Genomic DNA, 19045 nt, shown 5'->3' with positions numbered 1-19045 from the left:
TTTTTATTCTGTAGAAAGTACTTTTTGTTGTTAATGTCAAGAGCAGTGTGAACTTATAGGCTCCTCTGAGGAACAAAATTCATGTGATCAGCTCAGAGTATACAACCACGGTAACATAATGAAAGAAAGGTGTTTGAAAAGCTATTTGAAACCATAAATCATTCTTCTTTCAAAATTAACACTTGGCCTTGCTATCTTTTGGAAAGAATATTTGAAAGCCTTGTTGGATCAGCAAACTGTGTGCTAGGTCTTCATGGTAGCTAGCCTGCCTGTTTTAGGCTTCTCTTAGGTCTAGATTCATGGTCCATATTTTCCATAAGTCTCTCCTTCCTTCTATATAGAGGTAGAATATTTGTGCATGTCTAAGACAGAAAAAAAGGAAAAAAAAAGATATCTCTTAGTTAGTAAACAGACATTATCCTAATTTTTGTGGCTTCTGGGATCTGTTTGTATGAAATACTTCATTACTTCTTGAATAAAATAAAGTCTAAGGACACTGGAATGACTCCTCCTTCTGGGATCTCCTTTTGAAGCACTGCTTCTGTCACCAATTCTGGAAGTTCTTGCCTCATTCTTCAAAAGAGGGCAACAGTCCTTCAGAGGTATTTTCCAATCTTGCTGTAAATGTAGGTGATAGCCCTTTAAAACACTGTAGCTACAATTACATTCGTGAATTAGTTCTAACAAAATCCCTTTGGAATTAATAGATCTTGAAAATTACTCTAGTTTAAATCTGCTCTTGGGTCTTACCACTTGATAAAGTAAAGCAAATATTCATGAAGGAAAAGTCCCTGCTTTCAATAATTTTGAGTTATTGTGCTGAGGAATGTTTTCTTTTGATAAAGGTCAGGAGACTGTTCATGCTGACAGAATTTAAGGAGAAATGTTAGACTGTAGTCACACCACAGTGTGGAAGGAGTTGTTCCGTAAAGCTAATCACACTGAAGATCATGGAGGAAACACCTAAAGGCAAGAGAAAAAGAGAGAATCGCTCTTAGCATGTGGCCTCCTTCTCCAAAAACATGGCAAACCTGATCATAGTATCTCAGCAAGAGGGTAGCTCAAATTAAGTGTGGAAGACTTAACAAATTTGCTCTCATTTTGATGGAATTAGAAAAAGTCTTATGAAATGTTGAGTCAATCCACACTGAAATCCTCCTGAGCAGCAAAAAGTGTGCAGAGAGAGCACAGTTTTTTCTCTTTCCCAAATATGCTGAGCTAATTTTGTTTCCTATGTTCCACAATATGGTCATCGTGATGTGGAAAAACTTGACTCTGATTTATGCCACTCTCAAATACTGCTACTGTACTGTGTGACCTGTAATAATAATACTTGCATAATCCCTTTATTTCCCTGTAGTGGGGAAGTAAGTCCTTTCCACGAAATTTCAATTAAACATTTTCTGGAAACAGCTTTGTTTTTGGGAACTGGTGTCTCCCTGTAGAATAGCTATCTAAGTTAATTTTTTGAGCTTAGTCACTCCTGGATTTCATTTAAAAAGTCTCATTTATGAACTTCTATTCACTAGATGCTCTGATGCATGTGTAATCAAAATATTAACGTATGCATTAGCAAAGAATGGTATTTGACATTATTTTTGACAAATCTGAAAACAGCTGAAACCAGTGATGTTGCAGCTGTGCATGTGAGGTGTAAGTGTGACCTGTAAACTCTTCACATCACTATTCAGCTTAATTTAGCTTCCTGGTGTTAAAATTCATCCGTTCCATCCTATCTGCATTCATTATGAACTGTGGAGCACAGCGGTTTAGCACAGTGCAGTCTGTCAGAGTGCTGCACTGTGCGGGCTTGGGAGCGATGGGCCTTGCTTGGCATTCCCAGGTGCTACTCATGCACAGCAGAGAGTTAAAACTGCCTGTAGGAGAAGCAAAATAGACATTTCCTAAATAAGCAAAAATAGGATCTGGCCTCAAGAGGTGCTCTCTGAACCAGGATAAAATAGGGGAAAGTGTCAAATTTTGGTATGACAATCTGGAAAATATTTTGACTGGAGCATCGGGTTTGATTGTAACCTCTTTCATGGCCCATATGTGTTTTCAGCACTCAGGATTGCTGATGAAAGCAGTGATTCTGGGTTTGGTGTAAAATGCCTGAACACCATCTAACTTCTACTTCATCAAAATTTGAGAATTGGAACAGCGTGCAGCCTTCGTGTTGAACTTGAAGGCTAAATATTTGTGTCTTTATTGTTGTTAAATTTTGATTATATGATAGTTTTTTTTGTTGTTGTTTATTTACTTGGTCAGTTACACAGCTTGCTTTGTGAAGGAGAGGGAATAATTTCCACAAAACTTAGGATACTAAGCACCACAGTATAAACACAAAGTATCTATCACTATCTTCCATGACTGTATTAATAGCTTTGCCAAAAACCCCCTCATCAGAAACAACCTGTCTCTCCCTCTGCCAAATAACCTTTGCAATTAAATGTGGTAATTTCCTGATATGTTTCCTGAGAATTTGTGAGCAGTGACTATAGAGAGGAAATTTATTTAGTGAATCATTAGTTGCTAATTTTTCATTCATTCTGGCTAAACTCTCTCTGTTAATGGGTTCAAGATATTTAAGAGGAAATTATTTTCACCCAGATGAGTTGGCTGGTCTACATTCTTATAATCTCTGACATTTCAAATTCTCCTTTAGATCAGTGATTCAGGAAGCAGTGTGGTATTTTTTTAATGTTAGGTACAATATTTGATCATCAAAAAGGTGGGGTCTGTTTGCTTTTCGTTTCCCTCAGGGAATCCAGAACTAGATAAAAGACAGACAATGTCATTTTCTGCCTTCCTGTTCCCTCTTTCTGCGAAAGTAAATACTATCAGTGGTCAAAATGGACATTTAAACATCTTAATATGGAGATACAGACAACCTAGTAGGGAATGTGTTAGTTTGCCAATGTGTGTCTGTTTATCTTTGACATTCTGGTGAGTACTGGTCTGGTATACTATTCAATATTCATCTCCTTTAATCTCCGAATGCCTCCTAAAATCAAGGGAATTCATAATGTTGCTAATTAGCTTGAACAAATACTCTGCAGTCAGAGAAGATAAGGTGACTGTTTTAAGTCAGTGCATTTGTACGTGCTTCCTCAGTAACTGAAGGTCTTTTTGACTGTACTGAAAATAAACAAATCAAAAAAATTCATATGAAAAACAATACGCTGAAGTCTGATCAGCCTTGATTTCATTTCATCAGAAAGTTGGTCTGGAATGGATAAATGCATGAATGGAGTAGAAACTATAGCCATGGGTACAATTCTATGTTACTGGATCTGCATATTTTTCATTTCAGAGCAGACACTTATGAAAATGATTGTTTAAATGACCTGTTGGCAGAAGATCTAATTGTGACTTTACTTTTGGGTACATGTGCCCAAAGCACCTAACTTACCTCTTTTGGTGTCCTACATCCTACATTCTTTTGTCCAGTAGCGTACGAGGACAGGAGAGACCAACTGGGTAAATCTCTCCAGTGGACAGCGGAATTTGCAGCCAGGGAGGGTGAGAGGGTGAGGATTTCTCAAGGAATTATTCCGATAGTACATTTCTATGGTGTATTGCCTGTTTCAAAATAGAGAAACTTAGCCATGCAAAACCACACAGTCTTTCCATGTTGTAGAGATTGTACTTTGGGACAAACCTTCAGCCAGCTTATTTTTCTGTTTGTTATTGTGTTTGTGATTTACTAATATCATTAGTACTCTGAAAAGGTCGTTTTAAACAATAGGGGGTCAATGCCAGTTTGCATGTAGTGTGTCATCTTTGTCAAGAAGTTAAATAGATTAAAAGGAGGGAGTAAAACTTCTCATACCTGTAATGAAGCAATATATAGAGGGTTTTCTGGTTTACTCTGCTACCGTCTGCTAAACTGAGTCCAATTATTATAATTAAAATCAATCTATAATATTTTCCTGTACAGTGAACCTCATGAAACCGGTTTAATTAATCTGGGGTAAATTGCTTTTTTAGAAATTAGTAAATTGCAAATTAGTAAATTGCTTTTTAGAAAAAGTACATGTTTGAAGTATAGCTTGAAGGTACTTGCCCATTTCTTTCCTGGTAAAGTTCAAAAAAATGACAGGCACTGTAAGGAGGCAATTTCCCATTGAAGACATTGAGTGCTGTCTGCAAGGCAGCAATGGTGGCTGCATGCTGTGAACAGAAGAAACCTGTAATTAAAGGTCTGTTGAAAATGATTGCATGAACCTATTATTTTACAATATGTCCAGCACATTATCTCTCCACTCAACATTAACATTACTTGCGTGACCTCATTAATAGTTCCCCTCTGCAACATTAAGCGAATAGTGTCCTTTTATGGATGTATAAACTGAGGTGCTGCATGTATAAAATATACATATATGTAAATATTTAAGAAGCCTTAGTCACTTTTTATAAAAGTTAGGCCATAATCTAATGGCAATACAGAAACAGAAGCTTTTTACTGAGGGCAATACAAACATTTCCTTCCCCAATGACAGTGTTTGCACATTCTAAACCAAAATACAAAGTCACAATTGAGTAAATGCCTTCATAAGACCTCAAATAACTGTAACTTCTTTTTTTTATTATTATTATTTTTATTTTTTATTTTGCACCTGAAAAAATATCCAGGAAGCAGGAGATTTCTTTCTGAATTATCTTCATGATACAGGCTTAGTAAAACATGAGTCATGGTTTTTCCAGTTTTCTACTCAACCAAAACAATATTACAAAGAAAAAAGCCATGACATCGGGTGGAAAATGGAAAGCTGCAGGTTTCAAAGCAGTATCTGTTCAATAAAGAATGAAAATAATCCAAAGATATTTAAGGCTAACCAAATAAAAATGCTTGTAGCTATATTTCATGGTGGAAATAAAATTTCATGGCTTTCACTGCATTTAATAACTGCAGAAAGGAAGCACAAAAGAAATAGAAATCACTCACCCCAGAATACATAACCATTTTTTGCCGGTGTGAAGAGTTTCTGGCATTTGAGATATGCTTTAGAATAGTTTTTAAAAGAATACCTGAAAGAAAATGGGGAAGAAAATGACAATGAAAGAGATATTAACTTCTGTATTGATTGCTGCCACTTTAACAATCACTCTTGAAATGCACCAGATTTATTCAATTGACTTTATCAGTAATTTGTGCCAAGTGCCCTGATTAATTCTGACACTATCTTTTATATGAACAGTGGACCTATTTTACTTCTGTGTAAAATGTTTTGGGGATCCCTAATAGCCTCAGCATCTTCAAACAGTGCCTTCACAGCTACTTTGTGCCAGCAGACCGGTGCAAGAAGAGCACAGTAATGAATAGTACCCTGTTGTGCGTGCAATTCCATTGATTTCCTGATTTCCAGAGAAAAAAGGAAGAGCCTATCCTTCAGACTCAGGGCCTTCATAAACTGTGTAGCTGTCTGTATTTCACTAATGTTAACTGCTGAAAAGCTGTAAGACAAACTGCTTGAATTAAATCAATGGCTGTGTGTAAGGTTGACATCTCAACAAAAAAAAATCCTAAAAGGAGAACTGTACAGACAAGCAGAAATAGACAGAATAGTCTTCAGCTACTGGCGCATTTTTAATAACAATTGTTAGTAAAGCAAGGACGGATGTTTGAACTTTTTGCTAAGTTTTTTAAGTTGGAGCTTCAAAAATGTGACAAATTGATTCATGCTTATTTGTTTATTTGTCTTTGTAACTCATAGATCCTGTCTGAAAGCTTGTCCATATAAAATGAAAAGAGGCTCAAGGGGTGGCAGTGGATGAATGGAGGAGAATGAGTGACTAAAAAGGTATAAAATATTTTTAAATTTCAGATACTATTTTCTGAGCAAAATAAAGTTTAGAAGCAGTTTAATAATCTCATTTTAGGACACTAAGTAGTGGAGTATGAAGACTGTAAGGCTACAAAGTCACCATTCTAGACATTATTGCAAATAGTATTTTTTTAAGTAAGTTACACATAGTAGCTTACATTAAATTCACACGACTCAGTTCAATAGGAATCTGTATATTACTTTGAATTTCTTATACAATGTAATCTAAATGATATCTCCATTACAATGTTAGATTAGGATATTCATGATTCATATCCTCACCATCTCCCTTCCTAATAATCAAAATCTTTCAGTGCTGACCACCAATATCCACATCATGGCATCTTTCATACTTCTACTATGGAATCTGTAGCAATGTTTGTTGTATCCCTTTCTTCTTTCCCATCTTACTTTTGTTTTTAAATGGGGTAAGAATTTGGCTTACCTCCCTGCAAACGTGATTTTTGTATTTGTTTGTGGAACCCAAATTCCGCCTGCAATAGCAATTCTGAGAGCTTTATCAGCTTGGTCCTGACACCACGAGTAGCCCAAACAGGTAAAGTGTAATTGTTATTATCCTACAGTGAAGAAAGAAAACATAGTGATTTTCTTACTGATTCCTACTGCTAACTTTTGTTTGTTCTGGCACAAAATGCTTGTCAGAACAAATTTGGAATGTTTCACTCAAGTAACATTTTCTCTTTGTAATAAAATGATGACTGTATTTTGCATTTAGACAGCTGTAACATTCCTATTTATAGCATCATACCACTTAATTGAAACTTGAAGGGCAGTGCTCAACCAGAAGAGGAAATATAATACTAAAAATTATGCAAAAAGCATCTGGCATTATTTATGTCATCAGATGAAAAAAAATCACTGCATGACTTTTTCAGTCATCTACTGGGATACATCCAAAAATCTTTACTGGAACAAATTCTGTATAAACATCAAGATTTTAAGTGGGATACAGAGATCAAGTAGAAATATGTAGAGCTGTAATATGGATGTACCCGAGTATGAGCTGGGTGTATAGGGATGAGATACACAGATGAAATTCATACCTGCTTATACCTGGTCTATTGGATACTGACACAGTCCTCAAGCTAAACTGGAACAAATTAGTCTTTTCTTGGGGATGCAGTCCAAGGTACATTAATGATCACAACTGTGAGAAAGGAAGATATGCTCAACACTTCTGATTTGCACTGCCCTGAATTCCTTTCTAATCAATGTTTGTAACTTTTCTTTGGAGCAATGTAACCTTTGGACTGAGCTCACTAAAAGGAGTGTTCTTGTAACAAGTGAGCTGGAAGGAAAATGTCAACTACTTAAAGGATTTGTTTAAACAAGAGAAACAATAGAACTGTTAGGTTAAACCGGCTCAGATCGCAATGTTATCCATTTCTCTTTTAACAAATGTGATTTGTGTCTTGAGGAAAGAATGGGCTAATAGCATGCTATTTAAGACAGTGCTGTAGGCAAGCGAGCACATCAGTCTCCAAGTTACCTGAAAGTCAAGTGACGCTTAGCCAAAAGTAACAAACACAGAGAGATGCATGCTACCGTAGTTTAATGAACTGAATTAAAAAAGCTACATAAGGATGGTGGTCTCTCTGTATACTTGAAAGGGTGATGGTGATTTTTACGAAAAATGTCTTAACTGATAACCCCAGAGTCTTCAGTGAGTAGAATGAAAGACAAAAGCTCATTAAATCTAACACTAGAAGAAAAAACCCAACTAATTTTTTTGTCTTCCAGAGTTTAGCTAGATCCCTGATGGGAGCTGTTGATGTTGCGCATTTGTCCGGTGACACAGCTTTCTAAGCATAATATAAAAATCGAAATAAAAAGTTGTGGTCCTGAACTATCCTGCATTGGAAAATGTGAAAGGGTGGCCTCACTGAAATTACAGTGAGATATCAAACATTTTAACACTTCTTTTAGCTCAAGGGGCCTGTTTAACATTCCATTCAAGATTGCTTTGACCAAGGTTGGACCAAAAACTGCAGGACAGAAGGTAAACTCATTAGTGTCACACACAAATATTACATGTAACTTAAGAAATCTGACTTTAAAACGCCTCCGTTTTCTTGGAAATATCCAATGAATGGATATGAATATCCATTGGTCAATGAATGACCAATTTATCATTAATATTTGAGTTTATAAATAGTTACACATGAAAGTATTTGTAGCAAAAGCTGCCTTCAACAACTTTTTAACACAAGACTCTGCAATTTGCACTTGCATCAGCTGAGATAAGTCTGGACTTTGAAGTTATATAAAGAGGGGTTTATTGCTAAACTAAGGGCAGTCAGGCTTTTTTTAAATCACAAAATTACCAGACTGTGGGACCCAGATGCCCATGACAGTTTGGCACCACAATATCCCTTTTGTTATAAAATCCATGCTTTTGTTGTGATACCCCTGGTTCCTTTGCTTAGAACAAGCTCCCAAACTTGAACAAATATTTGTTTGTGTCATTCCAATGGCTGCTTAATTCCTGAAAATACTCTGACCACTACTGTTCCTGTGCTAATAACAACTTCTCTTGCTTACACAATTTGCATAAACTCTTTGTGGAAGGTTGCTCATATTTCTTTGCCAGCAACATATTTTATTCATGTGTATCTTCATGATGGTGTTTGGAGGAGTAACGACAGTTTTATCCAAAGGTATGCTTTTGTCTAATTCTCCATATGCAGTCACTGACAGGATCTTGAATTTGATGGGCCATTGGTTTGTGTTCATTATAGTGGTGAACGACCCACAGCAGCCTCACACAGTCACAGTATGTTCACAGGATTTTCAGTTGTAAGTTTGATGTTAGGTGAAGGTTTCGGAGGAAGAATAGTCTATGGTTCAAAAAATTTTGAAGGACAGACCTGCTGTCTTTTGAGGTCTTACAAACAATAAAATTAGGAGCTAAAACTAGTTTTAAGAAAGTGTTGGAATTTCTGTTGGGCTTGATGATCCTAAAGGTGTTTTCCAACCAAAATGATTCTGTGATTCTATTTACCTCATATTGTAAAGTGTCCAAGAGCTTCCAAATTCTTTCAGTGTTCAACTTCTTCAGTGAGTATCCTGTATGAGTGGCTAAAAACTTCAGAAATGGCTGGAATACAAAAATAGCAAACTTAAGGTACACAGGGCCTTTTTACGTAATTTCTGCACGCTGCCATACTAGTGCATAGGAATTGTTAGAAAGAAGAGAGTCTTTGCAATTAAGCAATGAACCATTGCTTAGATGTAAGAGAATTTGGCCTATTCATCTAGACAAAGTTGGGGATATGAGTTCAGACATGAAGTATGGTGGTTGTTTATGCGTGGTGAAAATGTTCAGAAGGAGGTAAAGGGGACATGAATACATGAAGAAGTCTGGCAGAAATCCAATAAGTGCTTAAAAGAAGCGTGATAAACAGAATTATGCTGATGTTGGTACTCAGGAGAAGGAAGGTATGATACAAATTTGATAAAACTGGGAATTGTTATATACTTGCATATAATACCCAGACACAGAGCCACAGGTAGATGGCTGAGGTCAGTGGCTAAAGATAATGAAAACCAGGTGAGTTTCATCGTGTCATTTTGAATACACCTGTGCAGAAGGTTGCAGCAGAATAGACGTGTGATTACATACTCATGCAATGATTTTGGTGGTGGAGAAAGACAGGGGAGGGTACTACATAGAGAGGAGAACAAAACATAAATGGGCACCTGGATGAAGACTTTGGGTGTGAAACATGAGCAAGTACTTGAGGAAAGCACTGAGGCTGTTATAGAAATTCTGGAGAATTGAGCTGTGAGTGTTTTGTGGAGGAGGAAGAATCTGAACTAGTAGAGAGTTATACAGAGATGTCAGAGGACTTGCTTTACATAGGAGTAAACAGAGAGAAGTATTGGAGTAATTTAAGGGGCACTGGCACTGATCTTATCTGAGTTTTGTTTTGTCTGGTCTCCTAGAAGCTAGGTTTTTGTAAAGAAGTCAATAATTTATCTTTTCTATGACCTGCAATTTTGAGTTGATAAGAACAGCCCAGGCCAGCTGGATCTGTAATGTTGTAATTGGTTTTTTGTATGTCATCTACACCCACTGTGAAGATTAGAAATCTGGAAGAAGCACTGCTATTTTTTAAACCTACCTGTTATATAATGTTGAAGAAGTGGTACATTTTAATTAGATTTCCAGAACTGAAAATATACTTTACCTTGTAGTGCTTGAGCTGCCTTTGGAAATCCCTTGTTGTGAAGGTTTCTCTCAGAAGCTCTTTGTATTTTGGGCAGTGTGAGAAAGGTAAGTATAGCAACTGAAAAGAAAATTGCAAAACACTAGTTAGGCAAGGTGCATCTTGTTCTGCAATTCAATATACCCTTGCAGGGTTGTTGTTCTGATTGGTGGCACTAGTTAGGACAAGCTGAAAAATAGTTTGGGAATGTAGTTTTCAAGGAAATTCATCTTTAGGACTCTAAGAGTCATACTGATGACTACTTACAAAATAATCTTTAAATGTTCAGGGGACTAATAGCTGCAGTAGTTCAAAGTTAAAGGATTCATTTACACGAAATGAAATTTGTCTCTTGACAGAAAACTAACACAAGACCTCATGAACTCCTTTGTTCTTGGCTTCTTCAGGGATGATTTCACTCCCTGTCAAGCAACAGCTGAGCTGCAACAGGAGTCTTTGTCCATACGTAGCTGTATTGAGTGGACTAACCACAGCTTCATTTAGTTCAGCCTAAATTGTAGAAACTTGTGAAGTTTCTTTAACTCAGTTTTGTCTTTCATTCATCTAAGGCTTATGAAGGTTAAAGATTACATGTGACTGGAATAACTAAAAAACTTAATTTCATTTATTTAAGCTAAACTGAGTTTATTCTTGTTCGAAGGGGTTTTTTGTGTTAAATTTTAAACAAAAGTTAAAATTCAACATTGAGATATTCTTAGTGCTTTTCTCTAATGTGCTTTTTTCCAGTGTGCTTTTTTTCCTTTTTCTAGCAATAAAGATCCATCTATACAGTCCCAACATTAAAATAACTTTTAAAAGAACTTGAGACTTTTGAAGGGGTAATGAGCTTAGAAATCTTCGCAGCAGTTCCTTGATCTTTTTAGAAATACAATCTATCTATGCTAGAAGATAGGAAAGTGTTTCTGAATTACATCCGTAGGTTCATAAAGAGGCATGACTTCACTAATAAATTGATGGGGTTTTGTTTTGGATGGTAGCATTCATGTTGTCTCAAGCTGAGCCTGTATATGTAGTAAAGATGAATAAAGTTAAATAGCTGGAAAAAGTATGAAAAATGTGCCTGTGTTCGTCACTTTTTGATTTTTTTGAATAAACTTACTTTCTCCCCTAGATGTGAGTGAGGTGCACCACCTGCTTGTGAGTTGTGTTGATAATGGCCAGCTACTCCTGAACGTCTGCTGGGATGCCACCATCTGTGACAGTGTCAGAAGCAGCTCCTGACTCTGTGCCAGGCTATGTTTGTGAACAGGAAGACACGTTTTTCCATATCTACTCTCTTCACGCTCTCATCACCCTGAGGTGAGAACCATTGCTCTTAGGCCTATTTAACCTATCATCCCTTATCATCACAAGCTGTGTTAACCAGACTTGTAAGCCCACACAATTTATTTTGGTTCACATATGCAAACCTTCTCTTTCAAAGTGGGACTCATACTGCTCACATCTAATCTTTCCTAACTTTTTAGCATAGGTTTTCCGTACACAGGAAACTCCAGCTCCACTCAGCTGCCCAGCTTTGTCCTCTAGGACTTGTATGTGCAGGCTACAGAGCTGCTGTCCACATGATTCCTTACAGCTCCAAGGTGAGGGGTTGAGGAAGGGAGCTGAATAAATGAATTGCCCTATGAACTCCTGCGCTTAAAGTTCTGAGTCCTCCTTCCTTTTCCCTTTTACTTTTTTCAACCATCCTCAAAGTGCATGCACTTACCTGCAAGGTGCATGGAAAACAATCCTGTGACTCAGTTCTCACTGTAATGTAAGTCCCAGAATGATTCTTTTGTCTTTTCTATTGGCTGCAGACTAAGAAATGTTGAAGCACTAGTGATATTAGGTATGTTTCCTCTTCTCACAAAAAGTCATGTTTGTGATAAGTTTAGGATTAATCTACTTCTATAGTGATTTACTCACGTTACAGATTAAATATTTTTCTCCATACCTAGGACTTCTGATTTTTTTTTCCCATTTTGTTAAGATCAGGTCTCTGATATATAAGTCCATTCCTATGGAAACTCTTGTCAATATTTCTATTCAGCTTTTTAGGCCTTTCTGCACAATGCTTGTAAGATAATATACTCTTCATTGGCTTTGCCATGCACTTTTTGCTGTGCCTTCATCTCATATTCTATGTACTTTACTAATCATTAAGGGAAAGCAGATACCTCTAGTTTATACTCACATTATCATGTGACAGTGGCACCGTGTGAACTGGAATCGGTTGCCAAAGGATTCTGGGGTTCCAAATCTGGTCCTGTGTCAGTGGATACAGTCCAGCAAGACTTGCCTGAGCGCTCATAAGCGTGTGATCACAGTCAGTGCTTTGAACATAAATCTGAAACAATTGAAAAAAAAAAAGGTTGGAAGGTCATTTCTACCATTAGGTTTGTTTTTCTTTCCTCTTGTAGGAAAAAAGGGGGATGGTGCTGTGCTGAGGAAGTTGTCATTAAAACAGTGGCATGAAGAATGAGGATGAACAAAGACTGAAGCTGGAATAAAAGTTTGTTGAACAAGTGAGCTGCAACATGATAGCATTTCACTTCAGAATGCTAGTGGAAAACATAAGACTGACTCTGACCATTTAGTATTTGGGACATCATATGTGCATTGAGAAGCTGGAACCTAAATGAAAACTAAATTGTATCTGCAACTCCATCTCACAGTGGCATTGGAGGTATTTGACATAGATACTGCCCCATACAGCAGTGAAGGATCTGAACCTGATGTACAGCCTGGTTTTCAGTTGACCATCAGTCTGAAAAAAAGTTGAACCACAGTTTCAGGGATACCATGAAATTACATTGAATTCAATCGGTATTAGTTTTCTCCAGCCACACCAGATTTAGATACTCGTGCATCCAGGAAGTCCCATTAACATCCATGACAAACACCCCCCCGCCCAGATCCAGCACTTGCCTCACTCTGCTTGTATACAACACTCAGGAAATGAGAGTATCTCCTTCGCATGTACTGGCCAAGCTCATACTGTTGTTGTATGCCAAGCTGTAAAAGTAACAGAACAGTCAGAGGCTAAAGAAATGTGCTGTGCATTCATTCCTACAACAACAAAACCATAAATATTTCGTATTATTTTCATAAAGATGTTTTTCCTTTCACAAGTGAAGGATGAAAGAAGACATGGGAAAAAAGCAGTAAAGTTGCTGTGTGTCTGATAGTGGATAATGTTAGACATGATTTCCTGGTGGATATGATTTTGTATTTTGCTCTACAGAAGGCTGTGTGTATGTTTATCTGAGCTAGTAAGACTGGCTGAGGAACGGGATGACTTAAAGCAGGCATAGTGATGTCCCAACACCATTTGTCTAGTTTCAGCTCGATTGCTGTCTCAGAGATGATTAACTGGGAGTGCAGACAGAGCAGCCACCTGCCCATGAAGACTCATACAGGATACGAATCCCATAGAGTATCGCCAGTGTCTCCATATGCAGACTACAGTTTTAGCTTGGGCAAGACCTAGTTTTTCAGAATAGAAGACTTGAAGTAAAAGTCATCCAAGCCTTCAGGTATTTTGCTGCAATGGTTGATTATTATCAACAGTCTGAAACATTTGATTCTTGGTTCTTGCCTGACTATGTTGCCAGCTTTTAGTCACTGGATCTTGTTATCCTTTTAAATAACATTTACCATCACAGATCTTGTTCACAGTTAAACAATAATCCATAAAATGAAATCAAGTCTGGTTATCTCTGTGTTAAATTAAACTGATGACAATTCTCTACTCTCAAAGCAAAATGGGTTTTCCAGTCTCAACATTTTAGTAGCTCTTTGCTGCAAATTTTCCAACTTACCTACATAATTTTGTGAACACATGACAGATGAATCACAGAATCACAGAATGAATTAGGTTGGAAAAGACCTCTGAGATCATCGAGTCCAACCTATGACCTAACACCACTATGTTGCTAAGTGCCACGTCCAGTCTTTCCTTAAACACCTCCAGGGATGGTGAATTGACCACAGTCAGGTGCAGTGTCCCTCTAATAGTTTCAATATTGTCACCTTTTTACTTGTACCTTGTGTTACCTGGCCTAAATTTAAATGTATTCCACTTTGCTCATGTAAACATTACTGTTCACTGGGATCCCAACTACAGTGATTACTCATCGCTTCCTAAAGTAATTTTAGAGGATCAGAGGATAGTTCAGGCTGAAAGGGACCTCAGTAAGCCTCTAATCCAACCTCCTGCTCAAAGCAGTCAGCTATGAGGTCAGACCAAGTTACTCAGGGCCCACTGTGTGTGTATGTGATCACCTCTTTTTGTTGCTGGAATTGTGTTTGCAGTTTCCTCAGGCATATATGTGGCTTAGGCTTCTGCCCCAGCTTGCCTAATGGGTATGTTGTGAAATCCTGACACCTGGGTCTTGAAGTCTTCCATGCCCTGGAGTAAGATGGCATGGAGAGCTGAGCTTAAGTCGTGTTTATATGGAATAATTGAGTCACAGCTGAGTTAAGGTGTAGTAAGCCGGTCTGTTACTCCTGTTTCTTCAAGGGAGATGACATGGGAAGAAACAGCCCTGATTTTGCATTGGAGATCAGCCTGGCCCCCTAAGAATGGTGGGGAAGAAGAATGCCTCAGGCAGTTTGTTCTATTCTGATTTTGGTGGAGACCTGGCAAATGACTAGTTCGCCCAGGAAAGAGACTGACTGGACATAAGGTGTGTGTGTGCCTAACAGAGAGACACACCTCACAGTCTGCCTCCACATGCACAGTAGCCATTTATCTGGGACAAACAGACTTCTGGCACACCTAAACTACTTCAGTGAAGCTGCCTGGTTCCCAGAATGCTGGGAAAATAACGAGTGGATTTTTCCATCCAAACAACATGTCTTGGGAAAAAGGGAATGCAGCACAGGCACACAGACACAGTAGGTACTGATGGTGGGAGTGGAGCAGAAGTAGGGTTAAAAACACCTCATGCTCACGTATTGCCTTACAGTCTGATAGCACAGGAGTCCACCCTTGGCTCCATTCATAAGAGGTGGCAGCTAATGGAAGTCACAGTCAATGCAGACACAGTTTCTGCAGTTGCCTCAGCTGCTGTGACAGCTGATAATTATGTGTAAGCTCAGCTCTACTGTATTCAACCAATACCTGCATTAAAATAGAATCATAGAATATCCTGAGTTGGAAGGGATCCATCAGGATCATCGAGCCCAGCTCCTAGCCCTGCAAAGGACAGCCCAAGAATCCCATCATGTGCCTGAGAGTGTTGTCCAAACTTGTCTTGAACTTTGTCAGGCTTGGTGCTGTGACCATTTCCCTGGGGACCCTGTTCCAGTGCCCAACCACCCTTTGGGTGAAAAACCTTTTCCTGATAATAACTTAAACCTCCCCTGACTCAGCTTCATGCTGTTTCCTCAAGTCCTGTCACTGGTCATCAGAGTGACCTTTAAATCTACTTTCTTGGACATAACGTGAGAGGAGTTTCTGCTAGTGCTGACCTTAGTAGTTCATGAACTAGGAAACACTCCTACTCAGCAGAGGATGAGTCAGGGGGTGTCTGTGAGTACTTCTACCATGTTTATGCTACTCTTGGATAAAGCTCTATGTGTGGTCTCAGGTAAACTGAGATGGTCACCTATGCCTGACTCCTCCCAGAAGATCCTAGTCTGCAATCAAACAACTCAGCATATGCTGCTATTGGACTACAGCAGGCTGTCATTTAGCGAGTGCTGTTGCTGTAGTTTCCTGGTAAGTTGTCTTTCTGGAGATCTGTAAATGGCGATTTAAAAAGGTCTTTCTCCAAGTGAAAGCAAAGTTTCAAACCCCAAATATCAACAAACCGTCTTCCAGTATTTCAGTATGTTGCCACAGGTAAGCAAACTCACCTTGGTAAGCTGTCCATGTCCTTGCTGTCTTAATATTTCTTTGTGCATATCAGCTGGAAATAACTCCTCTGGGGTGTGTTCACCATGGCAAAATACCTGGTAAAATAGATGAAATTCCCTTTGTGTTACTGGTATTTTTGTGGTAAATATTAGTGTAGTCATAAGAAATATGCACTGACAGTGAGTACTGTATCTGACAGATGCTAAACATATTAATAGTGCTTTTTTTAATTCTAGATAGCTACATTTCCTGTTTGATTTATTTAGGCCAGTGTAACTGGGTTTTTTTCCTGGCATTTCAGAAGTAATTAGCTCAAATAAATTTTTGCAAGATACAAAAACTACAATATATCTTAAGATATTAAAGAGGTTTTATGTGTTCTAGGAGGTATACACCGCAATATTAAATAAACAGAAAACAAACAGAAGCATGTAAGTAATTTTGCAGAAATACTTGAACATTAATATTTTGCTATGACTAAGCTGAAATTCAGAAGGAGAAACCCCAAACTATTGCTCAAAATAACAGTTCTATGGCTGACTGTTGTGAAGTGCTCTTTCTTGGCAGAAATTAGCCTTAAAAAGCCATATGTTGACTTTTTCATCACAAGGGGTGATTAAAGTGTTATCTGATATCTAAATACAGACTAAACTGTTACTCTGAAAACATTGACCTGATCTGGACTTTAACTTCAGATAAAAGATATATTTATAAAGATAAATCAGAGTTTTTCATTCATACAATGACTTCTTTTCATGTCCAACATAATTTCTATGGATACGTGCCATATAATTTTAAAATTTTAACACCAGATTTTTTTTTTTTATTTCTTAATTCAAGCAGGGAAGAATAAAATCAAAAACTGCAGCACAATAATTATGTAAGTGATTTACAAGTATGTGTAATGTTCAGAACAAGATCCAGGCTTTCTGCAAACAAATGGTATGTCATAATCATTGCAAATAGCATTAGTTTCACAGTACTGGTTCTGTGCTGCTTGTTCAATGTCATTGTACACTTGTTTGAGTTTCACATATTGAAATTTGTTTTGCATGGTAATCTGTTGAAACCACTGGAAAAGTGGAAACTCTTCCATAGTAAAGAGGGTTTTGCATAGTTGGTAATTAGTTATGTAATCCTCTTTTACATTTTTAAAACAGAATCCTGCATTATTCTCTCTTAGTGCTATAAAGTAAGCATTCTATATCCATCCAGACAGCAAAGTGCATCTAGGAGTGCACAAAGGAGATAACAATTTAAAATCTTATTTAAAATTGGGACTTTTTTTTTTTTTTTTTTTTGGACAACGCAATAACGAATTTTGAATATGCAGGAAACACACATTCAAAAAGTACTCCCTCCTGCGAGTAGAAGAGCAGTAAGTGACAGGTTTTGAAGAAATTCCATTTGCCCATGAACGATCTACTTACCATGGACACAAACTTCAGTTTTCTTTTGGCTGTTGTTTGGTGAAGAAAGATGCAGAAAAGACAGAACATGAAACACAGACTCCATATTCCGCAGACCAGCCGCCTTGCTCTCATCCTGAGGGTAGCTTTCAGCTATTTTACACACCAAGTTGGATGTGGTGATATGGTAGATATGTGCCTAAGAGGGGTGGAGTCGGCTGTGCTTAGTGAAGTCTGAAAGTGGGCTCTGAACTTGCCTCCTCCTGCCTTTTTTTCCCTTCTAGGGTCAGTGTTTTTCAGGGACACTGTAAAATTTAAAGTAGATTTTTCATTTGTACTCAATTCCTGTGTCCAGCGTATAACATGGAGTGGAATTTCTGAGCCCTCTAATTCCTGCCCCTGTCACTTGCAAGGCAGGTGAAGGTAAAGAACTAGAAGTTGCCTTCTATTATTTAAGCTGGATTTACTATGGGTCAGTCAGCCTTCCCAAAAGTGAAACTGCTGTAGATGTCTTACTGTATGCAAAAGAGCTAGTGAACCATCTGCATTCCTAATGCTCACACAATTTTCTCTGAACACTTCGTACTAGAAGGCTAGAAGGAGTGCTGACAAATGTTCTTTTATAATGAATCTCTGGATTCTTCCCTGGGTTTGACTGTGGTTTGCAGGAGGAATAAACAGCAGAAGGTTTTTGTTGCACAGGACTAGGAATAAAACAAAGTTCATTGAAAAAAACCCAACAAAACAAACAAACAAAAAACCACACAAACCCCCAAACTTTTAATCTCTTCAGCAGATGATTCTGTCTCTAGTGGTAAAGCTTGTGCCACTGTTTTCTAGAACTATCCCCCAGACTTTTATACAGTTAAGGTTTTTATTTTCAAATTTCTCTTGCTGCAAACACTCTCAATATTACAGCATGCATAAATCAAGAGTTGTTTCTGTCATTAGATAAATAAAATAGAACTTTATAAATAAAAATAAAATCATAAATAACAAAAAATATCTAGCTCAGATACCTTTGCAAGAGACAGGATGGATCTTGCAAGTTTTTGGTCTACATTCAGTGTTAATGGAAGTCCTTTTAATATGTTAAAATTGAGGGTGATTTCTTAGCCATCAAAAGCTCTCTGTATGAATTTAAAAGAAATTAGTGGAAAAAAACCTGTCTTGTTTCTACTCAAAAAGATTATATATAATCTCGAGCTAGTTTAAGGCACATATAACAAACTTTCCTTTGTAATTATTAGGATCTGTTCTCCTTCTGGAGGTAACAATTTTGTAACTTTCGCAGCTGTCAGAGCTAGATGCCTCTATGAAACATTCAGAGGTCAGACTTTCATTTCTGCTTTTTGCCTGACAGGTTTAACACTGTCATGCAGAGATAGATAAGTGTGGGGAGTTGCCCACATTTACTGAGAAAGAAAATTCTTTTCTTTCGTTTTTTTTTTCCTTTCTTTTTTTTTTTTCTTTGCAGGGTGGGAGTTATGGGTCAACTGATTAAAGCTATTTACACCCTTTACATTTTCTTGCCTCCACTGGTTGTCAGACCTCAAAAAACTCTCTCTGAAGTGACTGTTTTTTGCTGTTTCTAGAGGACATGACATCAGACACTGCTCCTAAAATACATTGCTCTGCCAGACAAAGTTTTTAATTAGACCAACTGAGAAAAAATAGTCAAGTTCTCAGAATTCCATTCAGGTTTTTCAAATA

At 37.6% G+C, this 19045-nt stretch overlaps 1 protein-coding gene across 1 annotated transcript; it reads right to left on the bottom strand.

Moving 5' to 3' along the window:
• Window positions 1–3425: 3425 nt before the first annotated feature.
• On the bottom strand, window positions 3426–17467 carry LOC114067795 (prostatic acid phosphatase-like). Its single transcript, XM_027903475.1, has 10 exons — window positions 17354–17467; window positions 15923–16018; window positions 12989–13075; window positions 12255–12407; window positions 10040–10138; window positions 8851–8946; window positions 6274–6406; window positions 4949–5031; window positions 4067–4173; window positions 3426–3582 (listed from the first exon to the last, which is right to left on the bottom strand). Exons 1-10 carry the CDS (start codon window positions 17465–17467, stop codon window positions 3426–3428), a joined length of 1125 nt encoding a protein of 374 aa, XP_027759276.1.
• Between the last annotated feature and the right edge of the window lie 1578 nt (window positions 17468–19045).

This window comes from Empidonax traillii, unplaced genomic scaffold (genome assembly GCF_003031625.1).
Source record: "Empidonax traillii isolate 1590-97213 ecotype Southwest subspecies unplaced genomic scaffold, ASM303162v1 scaffold966:size223555, whole genome shotgun sequence".
Classification (NCBI taxonomy): domain Eukaryota; kingdom Metazoa; phylum Chordata; class Aves; order Passeriformes; family Tyrannidae; genus Empidonax; species Empidonax traillii.
This window is presented reverse-complemented; position numbering and strand designations above follow the sequence as displayed.

Bases quoted from the DNA above. Each gene is read 5' to 3' on its own strand.
- LOC114067795 (XM_027903475.1), bottom strand. From the start codon at position 17,467: ATGAGAGCAAGGCGGCTGGTCTGCGGAATATGGAGTCTGTGTTTCATG. The intron at 16,019-17,353 runs GTAAGTAGATCG...CTATTTTACCAG, and splicing joins AACTGAAGTTTGTGTCCATG to GTATTTTGCCATGGTGAACA. The intron at 12,408-12,988 runs GCAAGTGCTGGA...CAATTGTTTCAG, and splicing joins TTGTATACAAGCAGAGTGAG to ATTTATGTTCAAAGCACTGA.